The following is a 27532-nucleotide window of genomic DNA, read 5'->3' on the forward strand; positions in this document are numbered from 1 at the left end:
CGTGGTACCTTCAGGCATTTGGAAATTGCTACCAAGGATGAACCAGACTTGTGGAGGTCTACAATTTTTAATTCTGAGGTCTTGGCTGATTTCTTTAGATTTTCCCAAGCAGAGAGGCACTGAGTTGGAAGGTAGGCCTTGAAATACATCCACAGGTACACCTCCAATTGACTCAAATGATGTCAATTAGCCTATCAGAAGCTTCTAAAGCCATGACATCATTTTCTGGAATTTTCCAAGCTGTTTAAAGGCACAGTCAACTTAGTGTATGTAAACTTCTGACCCACTGGAATTGTGATGCAGTGAATTATAAGTTAAATAATCTGTCTGTAAACAATTGTTGGAAAACTTACTTGTGTCATGCACAAAGTAGATGTCCTAACCGACTTGCCAAAACTATAGTTTGTTAACAAGACATTTGTGGAGTGGTTGAAAAACAAGTTTTAATGACTCCAACCTAACTGTATGTAAACTTCCGACTTCAACTGTATAGACACACACACACACACACACACACACACACACACACACACACACAGGGTTTGGACAGAACTACTCATTCAAGGGTTCATCTTTATTTTTACTATTTTTTACATTGTAGTGAAGACATCAAAACTATGAAATAACACATATGGAATCATGTAGTAACCAAAAAAGTGTTAAACAAATCAAAATATATTTGAGATGAGATTCTTCAAATAGCCACCGTTTGTCTTGATGACAGCTTTGCACACTCTTGGCATTCTCTCAACCAGCTTCATGAGGTAGTCACCTGGAATGCATTTCAATTAACATGTGTGCCTTCTTAAAAGTTAATTTGTGGAATTTATTTCCTTCTTAAATGTGTTTGAGCAAATCAGTTGTGTTGTGACAAGGTAGGTGGGGTATACAGAAGATAGCCCTATTTGGTAAAAGACCAAGTCCATATTATGGCAAGAACAGCTCAAATAAGCAAAGAGAAACGACAGTCCATCATTACTTTGAGACAAGAAGGTCAATCAACACGGAAAATTTGAAGAACTTTGAAAGTGCAGTCGCAAAAACCATCAAGCGCTATGATGAAACTGGCTCTCATGAGGACCACCACAGGAAAGGAAGACCCAGAGTTACCTCTGCTGCAGAGGATACGTTCATTAGTTACCAGCCTCAGAAATTGCAGCCCAAATAAATCATTCAGAGAGTTCAAGTCAAAAACACCTCTCAACATCAACTGTTCAGAGGGGAATGTGTAAATCAGGCCTTCATGGTCGAATTGCTACAAACAAACCACAACTAAAGGTCACCAATAAGAAGAAGAGACTTGCTTGGGCCAACAAACACGAGCAATGGACATTAGACCGGTGGAAATTTGTCCAAATTGGAGATTTTTGGTTCCAACCACCGTGTCTTTGTGAGACGCCGTGTGGGTGAACGGATTATCTCTGCATGTGTAGTTCCCACCGTAAAGCATGGAGGAGGAGGTGTTGTGGTGTGGGGGTGCTTTGCTGGTGACACTGTCTGTGATTTATTTAGAATTCAAGGCACACTTAACCAGCATGGCTATCACAGCATTCTGCAGCAATATGCCACCCCATCTGGTTTGGGCTTAGTGGGACTATCATTTGTTTTTCAACAGTACAATGACACAACACACCTCCAGGCTGTGTAAGGGCTATTTTACCAAGACGGAGAGTGATGGAGTGCTGCATCAGATGACCTGGCCTCCACAATCCCCCGACCTCAACCCAATTGAGATGGTTTGGGATGAGTCGGACGGCAGAGTGAAGGAAAAGCAGCCAACAAGTGCTAAGCATTCGTGGGAACTCCTTCAAGACTGTTGGAAAAGCATTCCAGGTGAAGCTGGCTGAGAGAATGCAAAGAGTGTGCAAAGCTGTCATCAAGGCAAAGGGTGGCCATTTGAAGAACCTCAAATATAAACAATATTTTCATTTTGGTTACTACATGATTACATATGTGTTATTTCATAGTTTTGATGCCTTCACTATCATTCTACAATGTAAAAAATAGTAAAGATAAAGAAAACCCTTTAATGAGTAGGTGTGTCCAAACTTTTGACTTATACTATATATATATATATATATATATATATATATATATATATATATATATATATATATATATACACACATATATATATATACACACACACACACACACACATACGTACATATACACTGCTCAAAAAATAAAGGGAACACTAAAATAACACATCCTAGATCTGAATGAATGAAATAATCTTATTAAATACTTTTTTCTTTACATAGTTGAATGTGCTGACAACAAAATCACACAATTATCAATGGAAATCAAATTAATCAACCCATGGAGGTCTGGATTTGGAGTCACACTCAAAATTAAAGTGGAAAACCACACTACAGGCTGATCCAACTTTGATGTAATGTCCTTAAAACAAGTCAAAATGAGGCTCAGTAGTGTGTGTGGCCTCCACGTGCCTGTATGACCTCCCTACAACGCCTGGGCATGCTCCTGATGAGGTGGCGGATGGTCTCCTGAGGGATCTCCTCCCAGACCTGGACTAAAGCATCCGCCAACTCCTGGACAGTCTGTGGTGCAACATGGCGTTGGTGGATGGAGCGAGACAAGATGTCCCAGATGTGCTCAATTGGCTTCAGGTCTGGGGAACGGGCGGGCCAGTCCATAGCATCAATGCCTTCCTCTTGCAGGAACTGCTGACACACTCCAGCCACATGAGGTCTAGCATTGTCTTGCATTAGGAGGAACCCAGGGCCAACCGCACCAGCATATGGTCTCACAAGGGGTCTGAGGATCTCATCTCGGTACATAATGGCAGTCAGGCTACCTCTGGCGAGCACATGGAGGGCTGTGCGGCCCCCCAAAGAAATGCCACCCCACACCATGACTGACCAACCGCCAAACCGGTCATGCTGGAGGATGTTGCAGGCAGCAGAACGTTCTCCACGGCGTCTCCAGACTCTGTCACGTCTGTCACATGTGCTCAGTGTGAACCTGCTTTCATCTGTGAAGAGCACAGGGCGCCAGTGGTGAATTTGCCAATATTGGTGTTCTCTGGCAAATGCCAAACGTCTTGCACGGTGTTGGGCTGTAAGCACAACCCCCACCTGTGGACGTCGGGCCCTCATGGAGTCTGTTTCTGAACGTTTGAGCAGACACATGCACATTTGTGGCCTGCTGGAGGTCATTTTGCAGGGCTCTGGCAGTGCTCCTCCTGCTCCTCCTTGCACAAAGGCGGAGGTAGCGGTCCTGCTGCTGGGTTGTTGCCCACCTACGGCCTCCTCCACGTCTCCTGATGTACTGGCCTGTCTCCTGGTAGTGCCTCCATGCTCTGGACACTACGCTGACAGACACAGCAAACCTTCTTGCCACAGCTCGCATTGATGTGCCATTCTGGATGAGCTGCACTACCTGAGCCACTTGTGTGGGTTGTAGACTCCGTCTCATGCTACCACTAGAGTGAAAGCACCGCCAGCATTCAAAAGTGACCAAAACATCAGCCAGGAAGCATAGGAACTGAGAAGTAGTCTGTGGTCACCACCTGCAGAACCACTCCTTTATTGGGGGTGTCTTGCTAATTGCCTATAATTTCCACCTGTTGTCTATTCCATTTGCACAACAGCATGTGACATTTATCGTCAATCAGTGTTGCTTCCTAAGTGGACAGTTTGATTTCACAGAAGTGTGATTGACTTGGAGTTACATTGTGTTGTTTAAGTGTACCCTTTATTTTTTTGAGCAGTGTACATACAGTTGAAGTCGGAAGTTTACATACACTTAGGTTGGAGTCATTAAAACTCGTTTTTCAACCACTCCACAAATGTCTTGTTAACAAACTATAGTTTTGGCAAGTTGGTTAGGACATCTACTTTGTGCATGACACAAGTCATTTTCCCAACAATTGTTTACAGACAGATTATTTCACTTATAATTCACTGTATCACAATTCCAGTGGGTCAGAAGTTTACATAAACTAAGTTGACTGTGCCTTTAAACAGCTTGGAAATTTCCAGAAAATGATGTCATTGCTTTAGAAAATTCTGATAAGCTAATTGACATAATTTGAGTCAATTGGAGGTGTACCTGTGGATGTATTTCAAGGCCTACCTTCAAACTCAGTGCCTCTTTGCTTGACATCATGGGAAAATTAAAAGAAATCAGCCAAGACCTCAGAAAAAAAATGGTAGACATCCACAAGTCTGGTTCATCCTTGGGAGCAATTTCCAAATGCCTGAAGGTACCATGTTCATCTGTACAAACAATAGTACGCAAGTATTAACACCATGGGACCACGCAGCCGTCATACCGCTCAGGAAGGAGACGCGTTCTGTCTCCTAGAGAAGAACTTACTTTGGTGCGAAAAGTGCAAATCAATCCCAGGACAACAGCAAAGGACCTTGTGAATTAGCAGGAGGAAACAGGTACAAAAATATCTATATCTACAGTAAAACGAGTCCTATATCGACATAACCTGAAAGGCCGCTCAGCAAGGAAGAAGCCACTGCTCAAAAACAACCATAAAAAAACCAGACTACGGTTTGCAACTGCACATGGGGACAAAGATAGTACTTATTAGAAAAATGTCCTCTGGTCTGATGAAACAAAAATATAACTGTTTGCCAATAATTACCATGGTTATGTTTGGAGGAAAAAGGGGGGCGCTTGCAAGCCGAAGAACACCATCCCAACCGTGAAGCACGGGGGTGGCAGCATCATGTTGTGGGGGTGCTTTGCTGCAGGAGGGACTGATGCACTTTTCAAAATAGATGGCATCATGAGGAAGGAAAATTATGTGGATATAATTAAACAACATCTCAAGACATCAGTCAGGAAGTTAAAGCTTGGTCGCAAATGGGTCTTCCAAATGGACAATGACCCCAACCATACTTCCAAAGTTGTGGCAAAATGGCTTAAGGACAACAAAGTCAAGGCATTGGAGCAGCCATCACAAAGCCCTGACCTCAATCCTATAGAAAATGTGTGGGCAGAACTGAAAAGCGTGTGCAAGCAAGGAGGCCTACAAACCTGATTCAGTTAAACCAGCTCTGTCAGGAAGAATGGGCCAAAATTCACCCAACTTATTGTGGGAAGCTTGTGAAAGGCTACCCGAAACGTTTGACCCAAGTTAAACAATTTAAAGGCAATGCTACCAAATACTAATTGATCCACTGGGAATGTGATGAAAGAAATACAAGCTGAAAGAAATCATTCTCTCTACTATTATTCTGACATTTCACATTCTTAAAATAAAGTGGTGATCCTAACTGACCCAAGACAGGGTATTTTTACTAGGATTAAATGTCAGGAATTATGAAAAACTGAGTTTAAATGTATTTAGCTATAAAACCAATCCTCAGAGTTGGGGAACAATGTCAGAGCAAAAAGAAGCACGTTTTCTTCCAGGACAACCTTGTACGTGGCTTGATTCATGCGTCCTTCACAAAGACAAATCTGCCCGATTCCAGCATTGCTGAAGCACCCCCATATCATCACCGATCCTCCACCAAATTTCAGTGGGTGCGAGACACTGTGGCTTGTAGGCCTCTCCAGTTCTCCGTCTAACCATTAGACGACCAGGTGTTGGACAAAGCTTAAAATTTGACTCATCAGAGAAGATTACCTTACTCCAGTCCTCTATGGCCCAATCCTAATGGTCTTTTGCAAACCTCAGCCTGGCTCTTCTTTGCTTCTCATTGATGAAGGGCTTTTTTTCTAGCTTTGCATGACTTCAGCCCTGCCCCTAGGAGCCTGTTTCGAACCGTCCTCGCCGTGCACTTCACCCCACCTGCCGTTTGCCATTATTTTTGTAGGTCACTTGATGTCATCCTACGGTTGTTGAGTGACATTCGAATGAGTTGGCGGTCATCCCGGTCAGTAGAGACTCGTTTTCGCCCTCTGCCGGTCTGTAGCTTTGTTGTCCCCAATGTCTGCTGCTTGACCTTGTTCTTATGAACCGCCGTCTTTGGAATTTTAAGGATGGAAGCAACCTGACGCTCACTGTATCCCTCTGCCAGTAAAGCCAGAATTGAACCCTTATTTTCCTCACTCAAAACTTTCCTTTTCAACTCTTTTGGCATGGTCAATAGTTATTTTTTTATTAATATTACTTTTGAGGTACTATTAGCACTGTTTTTGCCATCCAGCTGGTCCTATTGCAAGAGGATAGTGATGACCCCAGCAGTGGATTTTAAAATGTTCCTCATTAAATAAGATTTGGTTCATGTGATCACCTAATCAGTACCTAATTCAGTAGAATGAGGTGTGCCTGTGTTGGAATTCAACAGACACTGGAATGGAATGGCTGTCATACATGTAGAGATGCTGATTTAAGAAAAAATTTGCAATGATCTCTTATTTTTTTCCAGAGCTGTATATATATATATATATATATATACACACACACATACAGTGGGGAGAACAAGTATTTGATACACTGCCGATTTTGCAGGTTTTCCTACTTACAAAGCATGTAGAGGTCTGTAATTTTTATTATAGGTACACTTCAACTGTGAGAGACGGAATCTAAAACAAAAATCCAGAAAATCACATTGTATGATTTTTAAGTAATTAATTTGCATTTTATTGCATGACATAAGTATTTGATATATCAGAAAAGCAGAACTTAATATTTGGTACATAAACCTTTGTTTGCAATTACAGAGATCATACGTTTCCTGTAGGTCTTGACCAGGTTTGCACACACTGCAGCAGGGATTTTGGCCCACTCCTCCATACAGACCTTCTCCAGATCCTTCATGTTTCGGGGCTGTCGCTGGGCAATACGGACTTTCAGCTCCCTCCAAAGATTTTCTATTGGGTTCAGGTCTGGAGACTGGCTAGGCCACTCCAAGACCTTGAGATGCTTCTTACGGAGCCACTCCTTAGTTGCCCTGGCTGTGTGTTTTGGGTCGTTGTCATGCTGGAAGACCCAGCCACGACCCATCTTCAATGCTCTTACTGAGGGAAGGAGGTTGTTGGCCAAGATCTCGCGATACATAGCCCCATCCATCCTCCCCTCAATACGGTGCAGTCGTCCTGTCCCCTTTGCAGAAAAGCATCCCCAAAGAATGATGTTTCCACCTCCATGCTTCACGGTTGGGATGGTGTTCTTGGGGTTGTACTCATCCTTCTTCTTCCTCCAAACACGGCGAGTGGAGTTAGACCAAAAAGCTCTATTTTTGTCTCTTCAGACCACATGACCTTCTCCCATTCCTCCTCTGGATCATCCAGATGGTCATTGGCAAACTTCAGACGGGCCTGGACATGCGCTGGCTTGAGCAGGGGGAACTTGCGTGCGCTGCAGGATTTTAATCCATGACGGCGTAGTGTGTTACTAATGGTTTTCTTTGAGACTGTGGTCCCAGCTCTCTTCAGGTCATTGACCAGGTCCTGCCATGTAGTTCTGGGCTGATCCCTCACCTTCCTCATGATCATTGATGCCCCACGAGGTGAGATCTTGCATGGAGCCCCAGACCGAGGGTGATTGACCGTCATCTTGAACTTCTTCCATTTTCTAATAATTGCACCAACAGTTGTTGCCTTCTCACCAAGCTGCTTGCCTACTGTCCTGTAGCCCATCCCAGCCTTGTGCAGGTCTACAATTTTATCGCTGATGTCCTTACACAGCTCTCTGGTCTTGGCCATTGTGGAGAGGTTGGAGTCTGTTTGATTGAGTGTGTGGACAGGTGTCTTTTATACAGGTAACGAGTTCAAACAGGTGCAGTTAATACAGGTAATGAGTGGATAACAGGAGGGCTTCTTAAAGAAAAACTAACAGGTCTGTGAGAGCCGGAATTCTTACTGGTTGGTAGGTGATCAAATACTTATGTCATGCAATAAAATCAAATTAATTACTTAAAAATCATACAATGTGATTTTCTGGATTTTTATTTTAGATTCCGTCTCTCACAGTTGAAGTGTACCTATGATAAAAATTACAGACCTCTACATGCTTTGTAAGTAGGAAAACCTGCAAAATCGGCAGTGTATCAAATACTTGTTCTCCCCAATGTGTGTGTGTATATATATATATATATATATGTGTGACAGAGAGGGGAGCCTATATCGTTAGCAGACTTCAGAGAGGGAAATGTCAAGGGGGATCTACACTATACTGTATAAAAGGAGTCTAAAGATTAAATAATAGGAACTGTGCTACACCTGGCAGCTTGTTAATGTTTTCATGCTTTAGAGAGCAGCTCTAGACTAATCATCACAACATACAGACAGTGGAGATTGTCCTCTGACTAACCAACCTTAAGAGAGATAGTTCTGCATTACCACAGGTCAAAGATAGAACTCACTACCTACGGCCCAGAAAAGGACCTTACTTATGCAAAAGGCGTTTTCCACTACAGTGTTTAACACATTTTATACATTCCCCGAAGAGCGACATCAGCAAAACCGAAGTGTGATTCTTACAGAGTGACCAGGAGGGGGAGCAGAGGAGGGGAAGCGGAATCAAAAGATCAAGTCAGGGCAGACAAAGCAGGTATGGGAATGAATCCAACAGGTCACACCCAAATGACCTGCCATCACCAGAAAAACAGGAAATACCAGTGTTGTACCAGGTACTGTACACAATGGAAACCGTTCATTCCAAACAGAAAGTCGTTTGTTGGACAAATTCAGGTAGGTCCCTCCCTGTTTCGCTGCGTTTGCTGCTGTTGGCTTCCATTTGGTTTCTAGTGAAAATACCCCTGGAGTGCCAGTAGCAGGTCATTCGATTTTGCCATATTCATTAGGCACCAAATGGAAAACAGACTGAAACAGGGAGGGACGACTTGTCCAATAAGAAACTAACATTTTCGTTTCCATTGCAAAATGATTCAAAATGTTGTCCTTTATGTGCCCTACTAAATATGATCTAGACTTACCCTGGCCTCTTTGGTGTGCTTCCCATCCTTTTTAAAGTGGCTGAACTCACTGTGGTCTTTCTGTGGTAGACAAATAAATGGATATTAATAATATACAATAGATATTTCAGATAGCAAAACAAATAATGGCATATTTCTGCAATAAAGTAGAATAAAGAGCATGTATAGAGCAAAACAAGTAATGTAGTTCATGTATCAAAATAACACATTAAAAGGCTCTATTTTCGGCTGGCGTTATGCCAGCGCAGTTGTCAAACGCATGCTTGTTTGCAATTTCGACCTGTTAAAGCCGGCACTCTTCTGTTTTCAAATCCTCGAGCCAGGATTGGTAATTTACCTCTTATATGAGGTCGCTTGTGCTGAGGTGGGAGAAGTGGTAATATTTGAGTGCAGCCTATCCAGTCGTGACGCACAGTGCCCATATGCAAATGACACAAGAGAGATGTGCTTTTTGTGCCTGTAAACCTTGTATTTAGAAACTTAAATTTTTTCCATTTCGTTTCATTATAACCAAGTATATCCTGCCCTTCTCTCTGTTTTTTTTTTTATACATTCGCCAAGTAGTCAAGATTACCAAAATATCAAGTTTGGGGGCATCCCCTTTTTATCTATGTAGGCTTTGAACATGATTTGAGCCAGCTCCTGTTGTTATTTTGGATGTGCGTCAAAACCCCTCCATGTAGACTATATGCCCATCATGTAACGAGAGATGACATGATCCGGTGACACTCGTATTTAGAAACATTTAAGTTATTTTCCTGTAACAATTGCTTGTTTTCCCATTTAGTTTGATAAAGCAAACAAGCCCTTATAGACTACCCTTACCCTACTATAATGAAAGCTGGTTCAACAGCAATTAATCTGGTGTCTATTCTTATCCTGGCAATGCATTAGCCAAGTAGCATATCCATAAAAGGTTTCTAAATGGCCTACTCGTGAGGCTTTTGCATTATTCACAATTCACATAGGCCTACCTGCAGTGCATAGGCTACTCCATTCGGCTTGTATCCATCCCCATTTCCAAAGAGTGCCTCTTGTATTCAAATTATTCAGTCCTATATCTTGCTTATTGAGAACATGCCTCACACATATATTTACATATTACAAATGACGGGAGAGTAGTATTTTTTGTGCGATGCATAAAGACCTATACTCGTTGAAGCCAATTACAACAATGTTGACTGTCAACACTCCAAACAGATTGGGAAAATACTGGATGTTTTTGTTATGTTGCTATTACTTGTTACTGTAGCCTATGCTATTTAATAAACTCATAATTACTGCAGTAAAAATAGCAAAAATATTTCTGACACACCCCCAGCCTGCGCTAATATTTACCATTGCGTTAGGTTTGATAAAATAGAGAACCTAAAATGTTCAATGCAGCAGGCCATGTTTTGTAACAGAAAACTTGAGCACAATTGACCCTTTGCTAAGCCCTGCCCCTTTTGGTACTGTTGCAACCTCGGACAACATCTGCAAAATTTTTGACCCGACCACCTCGATTCGGTCTTATGTTGCAAAAATAATTTGTATTTTTTTTTTTTTTTGGCATTGGATAAAAGTAGAGACTCAGAGCTACAAAATGTTATATCATACACTGCAGTTAAGGAACAATGGGAAAGTAATTCTGCTTGAAAGTTGATAAACCCCACTTTTTAGAAAATGGCCCTTGAATGTTTTGGTACACCTACTGGAGAACTCTTCTTTGTCTACACTTATTCAGCATCGTTCACACCCTCTTAAGCCTTAGCCCCACCCATCTCTTTAAGGATTCACGTGAGGCCATGTGCTAAACAGAGTGAGTAAGGTAGAGTAGTGAACGACCAAAGATTTCAAGACTAAAAGTGGAGAAATAAGTAACCTACAATAAGGCATAACTCCAGGTACAAATACACTTTATCTAGTCCTTGGCCTATATCCTATTCTGATTTTGGTGCAGTTCATGTTGTTCTTCACATTACCATCTCTGGTAAACACACACTATATCAAATAAAATGAAAATGTATTTGTCACATGCACAGGATACAGAAGGTGTAAACGGTACAGTGAAATGGTAATTTGCATAGCAATATCAAAAATAGAAAGGGTCCAGATAAAAAATATGTTATAATTATTAGATGATTCTTACCCAGACACACTTGTCTAAATTGATGGGTCATGTGAAAGAAATGCTATAACAACCCCCCAGCCACATCTAGCTAAGTGGATGGGTCACTATTGTCTAGACATGTACACATGTTCATGAAATACAATAGATGGCCGTAATCACCCCCAGACACACAAGGCTAACTTGATGGGTCATGTAATCATCTGGCGAAGTGGAGTCTTTTGTTCAGACATGTAGTGCTAGCTAAACAATTAACCATAATCCCAACCCATACAGTACAAACTGATTGTCATAGCTAGCCACCATGCATGACATGCTGTAGTATGAATCTGCAGGTAGCTAAAGCTAACCAACTAGGTTCAATGTTAGCTAGCTAACATTAGGCTATAACTAGCGATGCAAATGGATTTCTGAGATACAAATAACATTACTACACAGATCATACATGTAACGTTATCTAGCGAGCCAGCCAGAAAACTAACGTTCACTAGCTAGTGAACAGTATGCTTTAACTTGCAAGGAAAACGATATTCTGACAAAATTAGAAATGTATAATATCTGAAAATGTAGCTAGACTCTTACCCGTATACATGGATGAACTTTTCACGGCAGACTGGAACCACTTTAACTAATTAGGACATCCTGTGTCATCATAAAAAATAAAAAAAATAAAAAGAGGGACATACGCCTAGCTTCCTGAAATGGGTCACATTTTTCCGGTAAGCCTAATTCCCCATTCAATCACTTGGGAAATCCCTTCACAATGATTTCAAATTGTGTTTCTAACAAACAATGAAATTAAACACAGACACCCCCTGCTAATCAGGAAACTATTGGGTATGTTGTGGTGGACTGTCATTACAATTGCTTCACAGGAACCTGGTAAAGTTCTGTTTGTAGTGTAGCTAGCCACTGAATGGCTCTTAATTCACTGGCAGCATGCAGTCAAAGTTATAACCACTATTAGAGATAACTAGTGCTCTCAAATCGTATCCTGATGTTCGACAGCAGATGGGAGTTGTATTCATAACATTGCTAACTTAGGTAGCTTACATCCATTTTGAGAAACTGAGAGCTAGTTAACCAGCTGAGCTAGCAAACAATATAACAAAAGTATAATTTCGGATTTGAAAAATACTCCATCAACAAGCTCTGCATTTCAGGAATCACATTAGCAAATACTCATGGTGCACGGTTCAATTATTTAGCCATTTAAACATGTATTTTTTGAAGAAAATTCTCAGTATTTGCCATAGCCATGTCCGCGATTGTCCGAGGTGTCGGACTCGACGACAGTTGTTATCCATTGGAGGGCTGCGAATGATTGCCCAAAATTCTGGGGCAGATCTTAGCGAAGGGTCAATTGTGATGAGTTACGAATGATGGTACTGGTGATGATGATGATTATCTTCAATAAGGGGATGACATTGTAACATGTATATTTCATTGTCCTCGGCCTATCATATTATGTGTATGCAAAATTGCTAACTCTTTGTTATAAGCAGGTAAAACCTGGGGCATCAGATTGAGTGGAGAGTGTCTTGTTGGTGCTCTGAGAATGTGTACTAATGTTTTCATAACCGAATAAACTTGGTTATCACATCTTATATTCACATCGCGGACTGTTTGTGCTTGTTAACATGTGAGTCTCCGTAGCTGTACAGGCTTGACAGAGGTACTTACTGGTAGATTTGAGGCATTGTCTAGGTACACAGCAAGCATAGCACAAGCACTGCCATCAGATGTCTGCAACAGAAAAATACAAGAAATACACAATATTCGTCAAACGCTGTATACGGTTAATAAGCACATTTGTTGTTTTCCTTTAGCGACCCGGGCTGTGCAGTATGAAAAGACATATCAGAGCTTCCTCATCACGGTTTGGGTGAGTCGGCTCAACTGCTTAAGAGTGCTTATAAACTGCTTAAGAGCGCTTACCTCCACTAGGAGTCCCGGGTCAGTTTGTAGAGAGAGCCATTGCAGTTTGAGATGAACCTCTCCACTCGTCACGTCCTCCAGGGGGAACCACTATGACAACAAAATGTGAATAGTTTATTCATCTGAACCGAGATGTTATCACCCTCAGAACCACTCAAAACAAGGCTATTCAACTCCAGGTATGGCCAAAAGTTCTGCTAATTTTCTTTTCTACCTGATAGTTGATGTATTGATATGTATAATTGATTGGCCAGAGAGTCCTCTCATTCCATTCTTTAGATACCAAAAGGTAGAAAACACACTGAAACAGGTAGAGACTACCGGAACTAATAACACTCATTTCATTTTTATCCACATTTTAAAATGTTTTCCGTTGTGCGCAGGGCCATAACCAGGGTTTGAGTTATAGTGAGGTCTCCCCTGGACATTTTTTTAGTTGAAGCGCATTTACTGCATTTCTATACAATTAAAAACGTTTAAATGCTATTTGGAGAACAGCAAAAATGACCCCAGCCATTATCACATTGGCTGCTGTAGGTTAATTCACCTCAGTTGATTAGAGGTAGAGAATGAAAACCAGAGGTATTTCGGCATTGCAGGACCTGAGTTGCCTATCCCACAGCTAAAACATTCAATGTGACCTTCTCACCTTATCCATCTCTTTTTCCTTCTTCACTTCTCCAAAGTCCAGGCAAAACCTACGACGGATAAATAAGCCCTCAATTGGTCAAAGTATCTAACCAGGGCCATTTTCAATAGGCCTTGTCACACAAATGTTGTGGAACATTGCAGATAGATAACGTCATGAATAGAGCCGGCATGATTCCTTACTCTACATGTCAGAGGCATATGTTCTACATGACATATTTCTATCTGAACATTCCACAACGCACTTGTACACTACTGAATGTTTGAAATGGGTCAGCTGTCTGAGTGACTAGCGGGCATAACAAATCAGAATGGGGAGGATGTGTCTATTCTCGTGCACATAGTAAGTGGTTTCCTCACTTTCCCAGGATGTCATCCTTGTCAGTGTCCTTGTCAAACACATCCACCTCTAACTCCTGCCCAGGGGCCTCGTGTACCACAAACTGCAGTTGAAAAATCAAAAAGGTGATAAAAGCAGTAAGAAATCACATATTCAAACATATTTTCCATGGTAATAAATAAAAACAGAGTTTGTATAGACAAAGGGGAGAGAGAGTGGGTTGACTGCGCGATTTGTGAGTGTGTGTGAGTGTTACTCTACATGTACAGTAGGAGGATTTTCAGGAGTCCATACCTCGTAAACCTCGTTCCAGCGTGGGTGCAGGTTCTCCTTGATGGTCTTGCTTTGGAAGTGGATGTTGCCGACCCTAAGCACCGCATAGGGGTCAGACATGCCCTTCACCAATCCCATCATATAAGTGTCCTTCGCAATCAGATCCCGGGCCTCCAGCAAGTGTACCCTCACAACCCCCTAAAACATCAAAAAATACTGTACAGTTTTAGTACTAAACACAACAAGATCTTTCTGCACACACCCACTAAAATACACATTTAACAGAACTAGCATATTTTTAGACCCCCAAAATATGAACACAAGTTAGCCAGCAACACAGGAACCATATTTGAAGATTCCATTAAACCAATATTTGGTGTCAAATCTTGTTTTATGACATTTCATGGAAACTCCCAATTTAATGGAACCACTTCCAATCATTGGAACTGTGTCAGAGATGTGCCATACACTCAACTTGTGTCTATCAATCCTCCTGTGTTGTCTGATCAGAACACCTACTGTACTGGGCCCTTGGCACTGACACAGTGGAGTGTCAGTGTACTGTACTCACTTGAGGCATGGGGAACCTCATCTGGTCCACTTTGACCTGGTCTATGAAGGGGATACACATGCGGTTGGGCAGGACCATAAGGGAAGCGATGATGTCCATGATGGCTGGCTCAGACAGGTGACTGTGGAGGTGAAGGGTTAGGGCAGAAGTCACTTCAGTCTGAAATAGTGACTTTGGAACAGATACATTCTGACCAAAAAAATCTGAATTTTTAGAGCTCTTTTTCTAGAATACACCCAAAATATATTTTGTACTTGTATGTAAAAAACAACATCATTACCTTAGACCTGGAGTGTCTAAGAGGTTGGTCAACCCTGTCCAGTTGATTTGTAGGGTCTGAAAATTAAACAATTTAGAATTTGGTAACTTTAAATTAAATGTTTCATTACTCTTAGCATCCTACCACAAGGATGCCGATGTCCTGACGGGGCACAACAGGTCCCATACTCATTAGTGACCTGGTAGGGTTTAAAAAGTAATAGCCTATGCAACTAGCCTTGGACCTCCTTAAAACAAAAAACATATAACATTTACTTATATAACGGTAATAAACAGAGGGTGAACGAAGGTAGCTAAAGCAAAACAAAACAAAAGTCTCTGGGTGTCATAGGTTTAAATAGCAAACAGAGCCATCTTTCAGAACCCACCGGCCGACGAATGAAGAACATAGTGACTCCTCCCACCAACGGGGCATTTCCAATCAGAGGTTCCAGAATGACACGCAAGATGCCTTGAAGCTGAAAAATAAAACATTCTGTTTTATTAGCAAAGGGCTGATATAGATCAATTTAAAGATCAAAACCAGTTTTAATACAGCTCCTCAATTTCCTCAAGAGGGGCAATTTCACTGCAAAACAAAAAAGCTAATTACACACAATGTAAATTGAACACACGTGCACATGGGACCCATAGTTTTACCCATGATGCCTGACTATGTCAAACCTCAAGTCACGGCTTGATGTAGGAGGAATAATGTGACACGACCTGTTTGCCATGATAACTATGTTCCATTTTGAACCACAGTCATCCTAGGCTAGCATAGGGTGGTTATATGTGCCAGAAGGGCATGGAGCCAAGCTAGATGCCACACAAGAACATCTGATGCCTACCCGAATACTTTTGACCCCAGCAGTGATGGGCGGCTTCACCTCTGTGTCGATGTCCACATCCCCATCGTAACTGTGAAGCAAAAAGCACTGTCGAGAGCACAAACATATCTGGGACCAGGCTAAATCCAAGGCCCTAATAGTTTACAGGGAGTCATAGAACTGACCAATACCTTGTTATGGATTTTCTGGGACAATAAAACTACTACTTCTGCTGTACTACTAACTACAGTACTACTAGCCAATGTAGGCCTATTGTGTCTTTATTATGTGCTGTAGTATGTGTTATTGATTTGATTTTGACTACCTACTACTACTACTACTACCTTATGTGCAGGTCCATAACCACCTGCCTCTTGTCCACTTCATGGGTGTACACTTTAAGTCCAGTGATTCGGAGGGGCTGAAATTAGGAGAATATATGTATATATATATATATATATATATACAGTGCTATGAAAAAGTATTTGCCCCCTTTCTAATTTTCTCTACTTTTGCATATTTGTGATACTGAATGTTATCAGATCTTCAACCAAAACCTAATATTAGATAAAGGGACCATAAGTGAACAAATAACACAACAATTACATATTTATTTCATAAACAAAGTTATGCAACACCCAATTCCCCTGTGTGAAAAAGTAATTGCCCCCTTACACTCAATAACTGGATGTGCCACCTTTAGCTGCAATGACTCCAACCAAATGCTTCCTGTAGTTGTTGATCAGTCTCTCACGTCGCTGGGGAGGAATTTTGGGCCACTCTTCCATGCAGAACTGCTTTAACTCATTGACGTGTGGGTTTTCAAGCATGAACTGCTTGTTTCAAGTCCTGCCACAACATCTCAATTGGGATTAGGTCTGGACTTTGACTAGGCCATTCCAAAACTTGGACGATATGGTTCCAGTAATGCCTGGCGAAAACCAAACACTGCATTCCACATTAAGAACATCATACCAAAGGTCAAGCATGGTGGTGGTGGTGTGATGGTTTGGGGATGCTTTGCTGCCTCAGGACCTGGATGACTTGCCTTAATAGAAGGAACCATGAATTCTGCTCTGCATCAGAGAATTCTACAGGAGAATGTCAGACCATCCGTCTGTGAGCTGAAGCTGAAGCGTAGCTGGGTCATGCAGCAAGACAATGATCCAAAACACAATCAAGTCTACATGAAAATAGCTAAAAAGCAACAAATTGGAAGTTTTGGAATGGCCTAGTCAAAGTCCAGACCTAATCCCAATTGAGATGTTGTGGCAGGACTTGAAACAAGCAGGTAGGGCGGCAGGTAGCTTAGTGGTTAAGAGCGTTGTGCCAGTAACCGAAAGGTCGCTGATTCTAATCCCCGAGCCGACTAGGTGAAAAATCTGTCGATGTGCCCTTGAGCAAGGCACTTAACCCAAATTGCTCCTTTAAGTCGCTCTGGATAAGAGCGTCTGCTAAATGACTAAAATGTTAAACCCACAAGTCACTGAGTTAAAGCAGTTCTGCATGGAAGAGTGGGCCAAAATTCCTCCACAGCGATGTGAGAGACTGATCAACAACTACAGGAAGCATTTGGTTGGAGTCATTGCAGCTAAATGTGGCACAACCAGTTATTGAGGGTAAGGGGGCAATTACTTTTTCACACAGGGGAATTGGGTGTTGCATAACTTTGTTTATGAAATAAATATGTAATTGTTGTGTTATTTGTTCACTTATGTTCCCTTTATCTAATATTAGGTTTTGGTTGAAGATCTGATAACATTCAGTATCACAAATATGCAAAAGTAGAGAAAATTAGAAAGGGGGCAAATACTTTTTCATAGCACTGTATGTTATCACCAGGGGCCTCATTTATCAAAGGTGCGTACGCACCAAAATATATATGCTGGCTGTGTTCGAATACTCATACTTGCGTTCTAAATTGTAGCGAAAATAACATGTTTTATAGTATGGGAATTTGAAGAATTGCATTGCATGCAGATATTGTTTTTTGGGGGAAATGGAGGTGTTTGTTGACATGCACATAATTCATTATAATGGTAAAAAAAAATATGCAAACAATTATTTGAAAAATATGCATTTGCCGTTAACAAGGATATTGCACGAACGAATCGATGCGATTTGGTGCAATACGATGCACTAACATGTTGCATAAACACATTCATTTTCCATTCTAAATTTAAATCTGCTGCTGATGGAGGTCATGAGCTGGGCCTTTCTGAGCTGGACCTGTCTGAGCTGACTTCTCTTTCTCTCTGTGTGTGTGTGTGTGTGTGTGTGTGTGTGTGTGTGTGTGTGTGAGAGAATGATGTACTGTATGTCTATGGTGTATGTACTGTGTGTGTGTGTGTGTGTGTGTGTGTGTGTGTTTGTGTAAAGTAAGTATGTCTATGGTGTATACTATGTAGTCACCTGATCTGAGCCATCAGGGAGACTAGGTATCTACCACCCCACTACCACTATCAGATTAGGGTGGGCCCTAATATTTATCGCTTACAAATTAGCCATGACACAGCCAATGAATATATAGCACAACTTTGGATTTCACCCCAATCCCAAAATCGAATGGTTTTGAAGTTTAGCAGAGAGGAAGAGGCAAAGCGAGAGGGATAACTGGGCACAAAATCTGACGTTATATCGGAGTTGTGCCTGGTCGTCACTAGTTACCACAGCCACAAAGTCATAAACCCAGCCTATTTCTACTATTTATCTTCTTAAAATGTGATTTTAAAACTAGCCTTAACCACACTGCTAACCTTAAATTAATCATGAATTTCTATCATAGCCAATTTTGACTTTGTGGCTGTGGTAACTAGTGGAGACCGTTGTTCACAAGTGTATCTGCCCTCTCATTGGCTAGAATGGTCCCACCTGATCTTGCCTCCTCCCGACTGCCTTCCATTTTTTAAGACATTTATTTTCATTGTTACTGAGTATCTGGTCAATATTATGGATAATCTGTGAGTATAGTGAGCTTCTTTTCTCCTTGTGCTTTAGCCATGCAGTGCACCTCGCAAAAGTGATTAGTCGCTATGAAATTATCAACTTTACGCTGTATATCTAAAAATGACCATATACACTGATTGTTTAAAACTATAGCTGATGGTGAACCTGAACAACCGTAATAAAATATATTGTAAACCCCATTCAGCAGGTATATAGCCAGATGAGAGTTGTGTCTCCGGTAGATTACTTTTATTGTGGTAAAACACAATTTTCAACAGCGCACTGATAACAATAACCTAGCAAATTACATAGGTTGTCACTCAACTAATAAAGCCTAATATCGCGAAAGCCATTTTTGCATTTGAACGCAGATGCGTACCTAGCATTGGTCACTGTGCGAAGCTGGGCACCGTGCGCATTTTGACTCGGCTACTGATATTCCCTAGAGTTGTTAGGCATGCAAAATGCCTTGTAGATCAACGACCATCAACACAGTTATATGCTTTTAGTTCGACACTGAAGGAGAGGATGCATCAGTTGTCACAAAATATGAGGTATTTTCCGAAGGTAGAAAGAAAGTAATATGAGAAAAAAAGTGAATATGCGATTTCTAACGTTTTAATCCATTTTCTGACCGATGCATGCTACATTTGGAACGGTTTGGGGTCCACATACTGATTTTAAATCAGGACCGATTCACTGAATCTTTACATCCCTACCATTCATTCATTCCTCATTCATGCATGCTTGAAAGTAAATAAACCAGTAGTATTACATTTTGTTTTACAATAGGTAGGCTACAGTATTTCTGTGTTACAGGAGCACAACATCATAGCCTATTTAAATGCAGAGCCTGTACCAAGGCAGGAGAAAGAAACACAATCATCTATCATTAAACAAAATATTGAACAACAGTTTGTCTTGCGCATAGAAGTGTGGGCTGTTGCATTTAAGTTACTTTTAAATTGCTCAAAGACAATCTTGCAGAATGCACAGCCGGTGTTTGGCAGTCGCTATAGGAGGCATGCATGTTTAGTTTGAAAAAGTCACTGTAAAAGATTAACACATTCTGCCCACACCTCTACAGAAATGTGATCAAATCTGCCATTACTCTTTCTTTTAGAAAATGTCATCATGGCCGAGTTCCAACATTTCCAAATCATAAAGCAAATTAGAGTGTTTTTGTCACTATAAAAAGGTGAATATAGGGTGTTTTCCAAGCGGGGTTTTAACGGTCGTTCACGTGCGCAGAAATATAGTATGGCTATAGGATGTATCAATGAAAACATGCATACAAGTTGCATACGAGTGACAGTATGATAAATCCCAATAATGTGTTGCGAATACAAATCCTAGAATCTCCACATGCGCCAACATTTTGTGAGGAATTAAGCACGGTTGATAAATGAGGCCGTAGGGTACTGAAATTGATACAAACCTAGAACCACAAGGTGAAACCTGATATGCTAACATAACAAAAGCTCTCTCACTGTATGACCAAAGTGGACTTTTGTGAAAGTGAATGTTTTGAGGTATGGGCTGGACAATCTGATGGATGGCTGGATCTTCTCTTTGAGGAGCTTCTCCATGAACATGCCAAAGAACGGCCATGCCTGCAGCAAGATCTAAAGACATACAGATAGACATATGACCAAAGTACAACAGGAGAACTAGTTGCGATCATTGTGTGGATAAACAAATGTAGAGCAGAACTTTGAGCGGTTCTGTATGTGATATGTCATTGAAAACAATGTTGTTTTGAAAGCTTTGTCGGCAACATGTCAATGTGAAAGCAGTTCATGACGGACCCTCCCCAAGACTACACTAAACAGATCTGTTTGTGCTGTCTGGCCAACTCCATTGCTGAGGTGACAACAGCACAACAGACAAAGAGTGACCATAATATCAGCCTAATGAAAAAAACTACATTATCTTACCTTGTTGAGCCAGTCAACCTTCTCAACTTCAGGAAAGTGTACCTTTGGGAAAAGAAGAGACAACATTACAAGAGAGTTTGGTTGACACACACCCTTGTGGTTCTGTGAGTTGGCAGGAGTCCAGATAATGAAGAGGACCCATCCTCACTTAATAAGACTTACTTTTGAACTTTTAATTAGGTCTACATTGTATGCAGGGAGATGGGCATATTAGACAAAGAAACCAATCAGAGGCACATTTGACATATACAGTGCCTTCAGGAAGTATTAATACACTTTGACTTATTCCACATTTTGTTGTGTTAAAGCCTGAATTCAAAAAGGATTAATTATATGTTTTGTCTCACCGATCTACACACAATACCCCATAATGACAGAGTCTAAGAGCTTTGTACACCTGGATTGAACAATATTTCCATATTATTCAAGCTCTGTCAAATTGGTTGTTCATCATTGCTAGACAACCATTTTCAAGCAGATTTAAGTCAAAACTGTAACTCAGCCACTCAGGAATATTCTCTGTCTTCTTGTTAAGCAACTCCAGTGTAGATTTGACCTTGTGTTTTAGGTTATTGTCCTGCTGAAAGTATGGAGAGTGGTACTCAGTAATGTGTTGTATTGGATTTGCCCCAAACATAACACTTTGTATTCAGGACAAAAAGTTAATTGCTTTGCCACGTTTTCTTCAGTATTACTTTAGTGCCTTGTTGCAAACAGGATGCATGTTTTGGAATATTTGTATTCTGTACAGGCTTCCTTATTTTCACTCTTTCAATTAGGTTATTATTGTGGAGTAACTACAATGTTGTTGATCCATCTTCAGTTTTCTCCTATCACAGCCATTAAACTCTGTAACTGATTTAAAGTCACCATTGGCCTCATGGTGAAATCACTGAGAGGTTTCCTTCCTCTCCGGCAACTGAGTTAGAAAACACGCTTGTATCTTTGTAGTGACTGGGTGTATTGATACATCATCCAAAGTGTAATAACGTCACCATGCTCAAAGGGATATTCAATCTCAAGTTTCTTTTTTCTCTTCTTTTTTTCCATCTACCAATAGGTGCCCTTCTTTGCGAGGCATTGGAAAACCTCCTTGGTCTTTGTGGTTGAATCTGTGTTTGAAATTCACTGATCGACTGAGGGACATTACAAATAGTTTCCTTCCTCTCCGACATTGGGGTACATACTGTGTGGAGAACAAGTATTTGATACACTGCCGATTTTGCAGGTTTTCCTACTTACAAAGCATGTAGAGGTCTGTACTTTTTTATCATAGGTACACTTCAACTGTGAGAGACAGAATCTAAAACAAAAATCCAGAAAATCACATTGTATGACTTTTAAGTAATTCATTTGCATTTTATTGCATGACATAAGTATTTGATACATCAGAAAAGCAGAACTTAATATTTGGTACAGAAACCTTTGTTTGCAATTACAGAGATCATACGTTTCCTGTAGGTCTTGACCAGGTTTGCACACACTGCAGCAGGGATTTTGGCCCACTCCTCCAAACAGACCTTCTCCAGATCCTTCAGGTTTCGGGGCTGTCACTGGGCAATACAGACTTTCAGCTCCCTCCAAAGATTTTCTATTGGGTTCAGGTCTGGAGACTGGCTAGACCACTCCAGGACCTTGAGATGCTTCTTACGGAGCCACTCCTTAGTTGCGCTGGCTGTGTGTTTCGGGTCGTTGTCATGCTGGAAGACCCAGCCACGACCCATCTTCAATGCTCTTACTGAGGGAAGGAGGTTGTTGGCCAAGATCTCGCGATACATGGCCCCATCCATCCTCCTCTCAATACGGTGCAGTCGTCCTGTCCCCTTTGTAGAAAAGCATCCCCAAAGAATGATGTTTCCACCTCCATGCTTCACGGTTAGGATGGTGTTCTTGGGGTTGTACTCATCCTTCTTCTTCCTCCAAACACGGCGAGTGGAGTTTAGACCAAAAAGCTCTATTTTTGTCTCATCAGACCACATGACCTTCTCCCATTCCTCCTCTGGATCATCCAGATGGTCGTTGTCAAACTCCAGACGAGCCTGGACATGCGCTGGCTTGAGCAGGGGGACCTTGCGTGCGCTGTAGGATTTTAATCCATGACGGCGTAGTGTGTTACTAATGGTTTTCTTTGAGACTGTGGTCCAAGCTCTCTTCAGGTAATTGACCAGGTCCTGCCGTGTAGTTCTGGGCTGATCCCTCACCTTCCTCATGATTATTGATGCCGCACGAGGTGAGATCTTGCATGGAGCCCCAGACCGAGGGTGATTGACCGTCATCTTGAACTTCTTCCATTTTCTAATAATTGCGCCAACAGTTGTTGCCTTCTCACAAAGCTGCTTGCCTATTGTCCTGTAGCCCATCCCAGCCTTGTGCAGGTCTACAATTTTATCCCTGATGTTCTTACACAGCTCTCTGGTCTTGGCCATTGTGGAGAGGTTGGAGTCTGTTTGATTGAGTGTGTGGACAGGTGTCTTTTATACAGGTAACGAGTTCAAACAGGTGCAGTTAATACAGGTAATGAGTGGAGAACAGGAGGGCTTCTTAAAAGAAAAACGAACAGGTCTGTGAGAGCCGGAATTCTTACTGGTTGGTAGGTGATCAAATACTTATGTCATGCAATAAAATGCAAATGAATTACTTAAAAATCATACAATGTGATTTTCTGGATTTTTATTTTAGATTCAGTCTCTCACAGTTGAAATGTACCTATGATAAAAATTACAGACCTCTACATGCTTTGTAAGTAGGAAAACCTGCAAAATCGGCAGTGTATCAAATACTTGTTCTCCCCACTGTAGATGAGGTAGTAATTAGAAAATCATGTTAAACACTATTATTGCACACAGAGTGAGTCCATGCAACTTATTATGTGATTTGTTAAGCAATTTTTTACTCCTGAACTTATTTAGGCTTGCCGTAACAAAGGGGTAGAATACTTATTGACTCAAGACATTTCAGCTTTTCATTTTTTATTAATTTGTAAACATTTCCAAATACATACTTCCACTTTGACATTATAGGGTATTGTTTGTAGGCCAACAGAAAAAATGTCAATTTAATCCATTTTTATTTCAGGCTATAACATAACAAAATGTGGAAAAAGTAAACAGGTGTGAATAATTTCTGAAGGCACTGTGACGTTCCCGTTTTAATATATTTGTTACTTTCTATTGCCTTTTTTTGTGTCTGAGTAGCCTGGTCCCAAATCTGTTTGTGCCGTCTTGCCAACTCTTATGGCCATTGTAATGCCAAACCATGAATATGAGTTGGCAAGACTGCACAAACAGATCTGGGACAAGGCTAGTGTCCGAGTGGTTGAATATAGAACTGTGTCGTCTTACTCTACCACAGTGTGGGGTTTTGATATCGAAAGGAAAAATACTGGTTAGGCAGGACCTGGTGACTAATCAAGGGATTGTAATTCCAAACTTTTGTGGGAGAGCAGGAGATGAAGGGCACACACCCTAAAAAATGTTTTACCAGCAAAACAACAAAACCGGAACATTGTGAAATACAAAAGATCCACTATATTGTTTTAACAATGATAACTACTGCTTCAACTTTCCTCAACATGTTCACAAAATACTCTTCTAAATGTACAACAGCCTCAGCAGTGGCACTTTATTGTCTTTGTCAATGTTTCCTATTAGTCATGGGTATGGGTGTGGTAAGGAATGGATGAGTGAAACCTCCTGCAACATAATCACACAACTATGGTGTCAACACTTCAATCACCAAAAATATTCCCATGATGTCTCTAAATATTAATAAGTCCACTGGAATGAATTAAGAACACTGCTCTATAGCCTACAGTTATTTGGGGACACAGTAGTCAATATGGCACTGAAGACTGCCTTTGGCAAAACACAGGGGTCCAACATTCACTGCAATTTGACAATAAACCACAGCTTGATTCAAATGCAAGAAAGAATACAAGAGGGGGTTTAAAGCTTCTGCACTGCCTATTGCACTCCCAAACAATACAGCCACACCTTTGTTATTTCCCAATAATGGAATGCAATGTTAGGTCTTACTATTATTGAGGCAGAAAGTGGCTGGAAGATGATGACAAATGACACTTCCACATGTTTGACCATAACACTATATAGCTATAACGATCATCCAAGTAGGCTTGTGCTGAGCATCTGGTCTTAGTTGGTAATTTGTATGCTCATTATACACAAGTTTAAATAGACCTATGTAGGCTCTATTCTTAAGAGTGCTTTGATTTAGGTGTGTTTGCTTTAAGTCACAAAACCTTCCAGACATGAACTCCCCCAATGACATGAACAGACATAACCTAGATGAGTTCATTCATTATGTAAAATGTGATTAGTGTAGAATCTACTTTTATTAAACAATTTTAAGAAAGGGGTGGGGTTGGGAAAAAAGGCCTACTGATAGAGCAGGCCTAATTTAATTTTGTTCGAATTTTGTATGTGACAGCGTGTTTGTGTATATCTCCTCTTATGTCAACCAGAGTACCACCTAACAAAACTTTATTTACACAGATGGGGAACAACCTCTGCCTACATCAACATCATACCAATACATACCCATGTTGTCATATTCAAGGTTTTCAACTCGTTGTGGATCAGTTGTGTTTCATTATCCAGAAAGTTTATAGCCGTACCAATTCGGATATCTTTCCACTTGCGGTTTTTCTTCCACCAAGTGATCATCATAATGCACAAGAGGATCCAGATGACGCTGAGTCCGAGGTACCCTGTCAAATAAACAGGATAAAAGACCAATAGCGCTCTCCCGAAGTACATCAGAAATTCCATCATGAGTTGGTTGACCACGCTCGGGCTTAACGTCCCGGTGTTGCCCGGGACAGAGCACTCGCCGAATCCTCCTCCCTGGACGGATCCTTTGGAATCGCCTGGATACATTTTGTCAGTGGATGAAGCTCTGGGTGTAGTAGTAGTCGGTACGGATAAAAGTTCGGCCATTTGGGCCCTACTGAAGTCCTTGGCGCTCCTACAAATATGTGTTACGCTGCATTGCAATGTCCTCGCCCTGACTGTTGAAGTCAAATCAAATCTATTGATTTGGTGGCACTGGCTGTTGACTGATTTCTGAATCAAATCTAGGAGTTGGAAACTTCCGTATTTGTACCTGCACAGGTGACTACGCCCAAAAATCTCTCCTAACCTGACACCCCTTGAGGCATCCTATGGTACGTTCAGTTCGCTTGAACGTTTACTATGTTGCAGAACGGTTTGTACTGAACGACACGTTTCCCAAAAACGTTATTGAACAGACTTTGAAATATGTTTGATCCGGTTTGGTGGGGGGTGGCGAGGTGTGGCTTGAAGCAATGAGTGACGTATTTAAAGGGCAGTGGCCATGCTGACAGCGTCCCCCAACCCCTCCCCGTTTTTAAACTGGTCGATCAGTACAGCACCGTTTCCGTTAAATTGAACGTTCCAAAACGTAAAAACGTACTGAATGCAACCCAGCTGATGCCACAGAGACCAGCCAGTCATTAAAACTGACCTCTGACAAAAAAATATAGCTCTTAGTTTTCACTTGACAAAGAATGTTGTAAAACTGGTTTTCCATTTCAAGACCTCTCTTTTCTGCAATGTGTAATCTAGGTAACTAGGCCTTGGCAACATGTCATGCAAGGGCTGTGCACAGACCTTTTGGGGGGTATGTGCTCAAACCCAACTCCATATTGGATTTATCAAACGTATGCATCACACTGTATGCGTTTACGGCTTGACAGAAATGGTAGCAGAAGGTGAATGTTGAATTTTTGTTGCACACATATCCAGATGATTCTGCATACTATTTTGCGCAATGATGCTATCGGTGTGATCAAGGCATTACCCCTCGATCTCACCTACAGCCTTATTGCATTTTGGTACACCAGAAGTACATTAATTTCCAATGGAACGCTGCGTTTGCCTTGCAGCATTGCGTTGCAGAGGCAGTTGCAGTGCGTTCTGTGTGATGCATATGTTGGATTTATCAAAAGAATGCATCAAACTGTATGCGTAGACAGCATAGACAGAAATGGTAGCAGAAGGTGAATGTTGAACTTTTGTTGCACATATATCCAGATGATTCTGCATACTATTTTGCGCAATGATGCTATCGGTGTGATCAAGGCATTACACCTCGATCTCAAATACAGCCTTATTGCATTTTGGTACACCAGAAGTACATTCATTTCCAATGGAACGCTGCGTTTGCCTTGCAGCATTGTGTTGCAGAGGCAGTTGCAGTGCGTTCTGTGTGGTGCATATGTTGGATTTATCAAAGTATGCATCAAACTGAATGTGTAGACAGCTTGACAGAAATGGTAGCAGAAGGTGAATGTTGAACTTTTGTTGCACACATATCCAGATGATGCTACCTTCCATTTTGCGCAATGACGCTGTTGGTGTGATCGAGGCTTAACGCCTTGTTGGTGTGTACTAGCTAGCTAGAGTTGTACTAGCTAGATAGGGTGTACTAACTAGCTAGCTAGTGTGTACAAGCTAGATAACTAGTTTGTAATAGCCATAGAGAATGATAGAGGCCTCTAGTGGCCAAAATGACATTTTAGCATAGGCACCATTGAGCGTACAACATGCTTCTGCTATTTTAATGTCACAGCCAACATTCTAACCATTTGTATTCCTATCTCAAAATAATCCCACGTGCTGTGTAGTGAAAGAGTACACAGTTTTTTTATAAAATTGTAAATACAACAATGAATTCATAGTTAGAGCACAGATTCATTGTAAAAGCATTACTGACAGAGCTGACAGACATGAATTTAACATTAAATATTACAATTGTTTGCGTGTTCATTTCT

The 27532-nt window shown here is 41.2% G+C and overlaps 1 protein-coding gene across 1 annotated transcript in view; it reads right to left on the bottom strand.

Annotated features, from left to right (window-relative positions):
- esyt3 (extended synaptotagmin-like protein 3) overlaps positions 1-25849 on the bottom strand; it is a 60162-nt gene extending 34313 nt beyond the window's left edge. The window contains exons 1-14 of the mRNA XM_041863424.2: positions 25278-25849; positions 20722-20763; positions 20275-20409; positions 16183-16259; positions 15860-15929; positions 15398-15487; positions 15031-15086; positions 14751-14871; positions 14201-14377; positions 13927-14009; positions 13568-13616; positions 12919-13008; positions 12664-12726; positions 8871-8930 (exon numbers count right to left, since the gene is read on the bottom strand). Coding sequence (XP_041719358.2) covers positions 8871-8930; positions 12664-12726; positions 12919-13008; positions 13568-13616; positions 13927-14009; positions 14201-14377; positions 14751-14871; positions 15031-15086; positions 15398-15487; positions 15860-15929; positions 16183-16259; positions 20275-20409; positions 20722-20763; positions 25278-25676 — 1512 coding nt within the window. The 5' untranslated portion in view covers positions 25677-25849. The remainder of the gene's footprint in view (positions 1-8870; positions 8931-12663; positions 12727-12918; positions 13009-13567; positions 13617-13926; positions 14010-14200; positions 14378-14750; positions 14872-15030; positions 15087-15397; positions 15488-15859; positions 15930-16182; positions 16260-20274; positions 20410-20721; positions 20764-25277) is intronic.
- Between the last annotated feature and the right edge of the window lie 1683 nt (positions 25850-27532).

Source organism: Coregonus clupeaformis, chromosome 40 (genome assembly GCF_020615455.1).
Source record: "Coregonus clupeaformis isolate EN_2021a chromosome 40, ASM2061545v1, whole genome shotgun sequence".
NCBI classification, from domain to species: domain Eukaryota; kingdom Metazoa; phylum Chordata; class Actinopteri; order Salmoniformes; family Salmonidae; genus Coregonus; species Coregonus clupeaformis.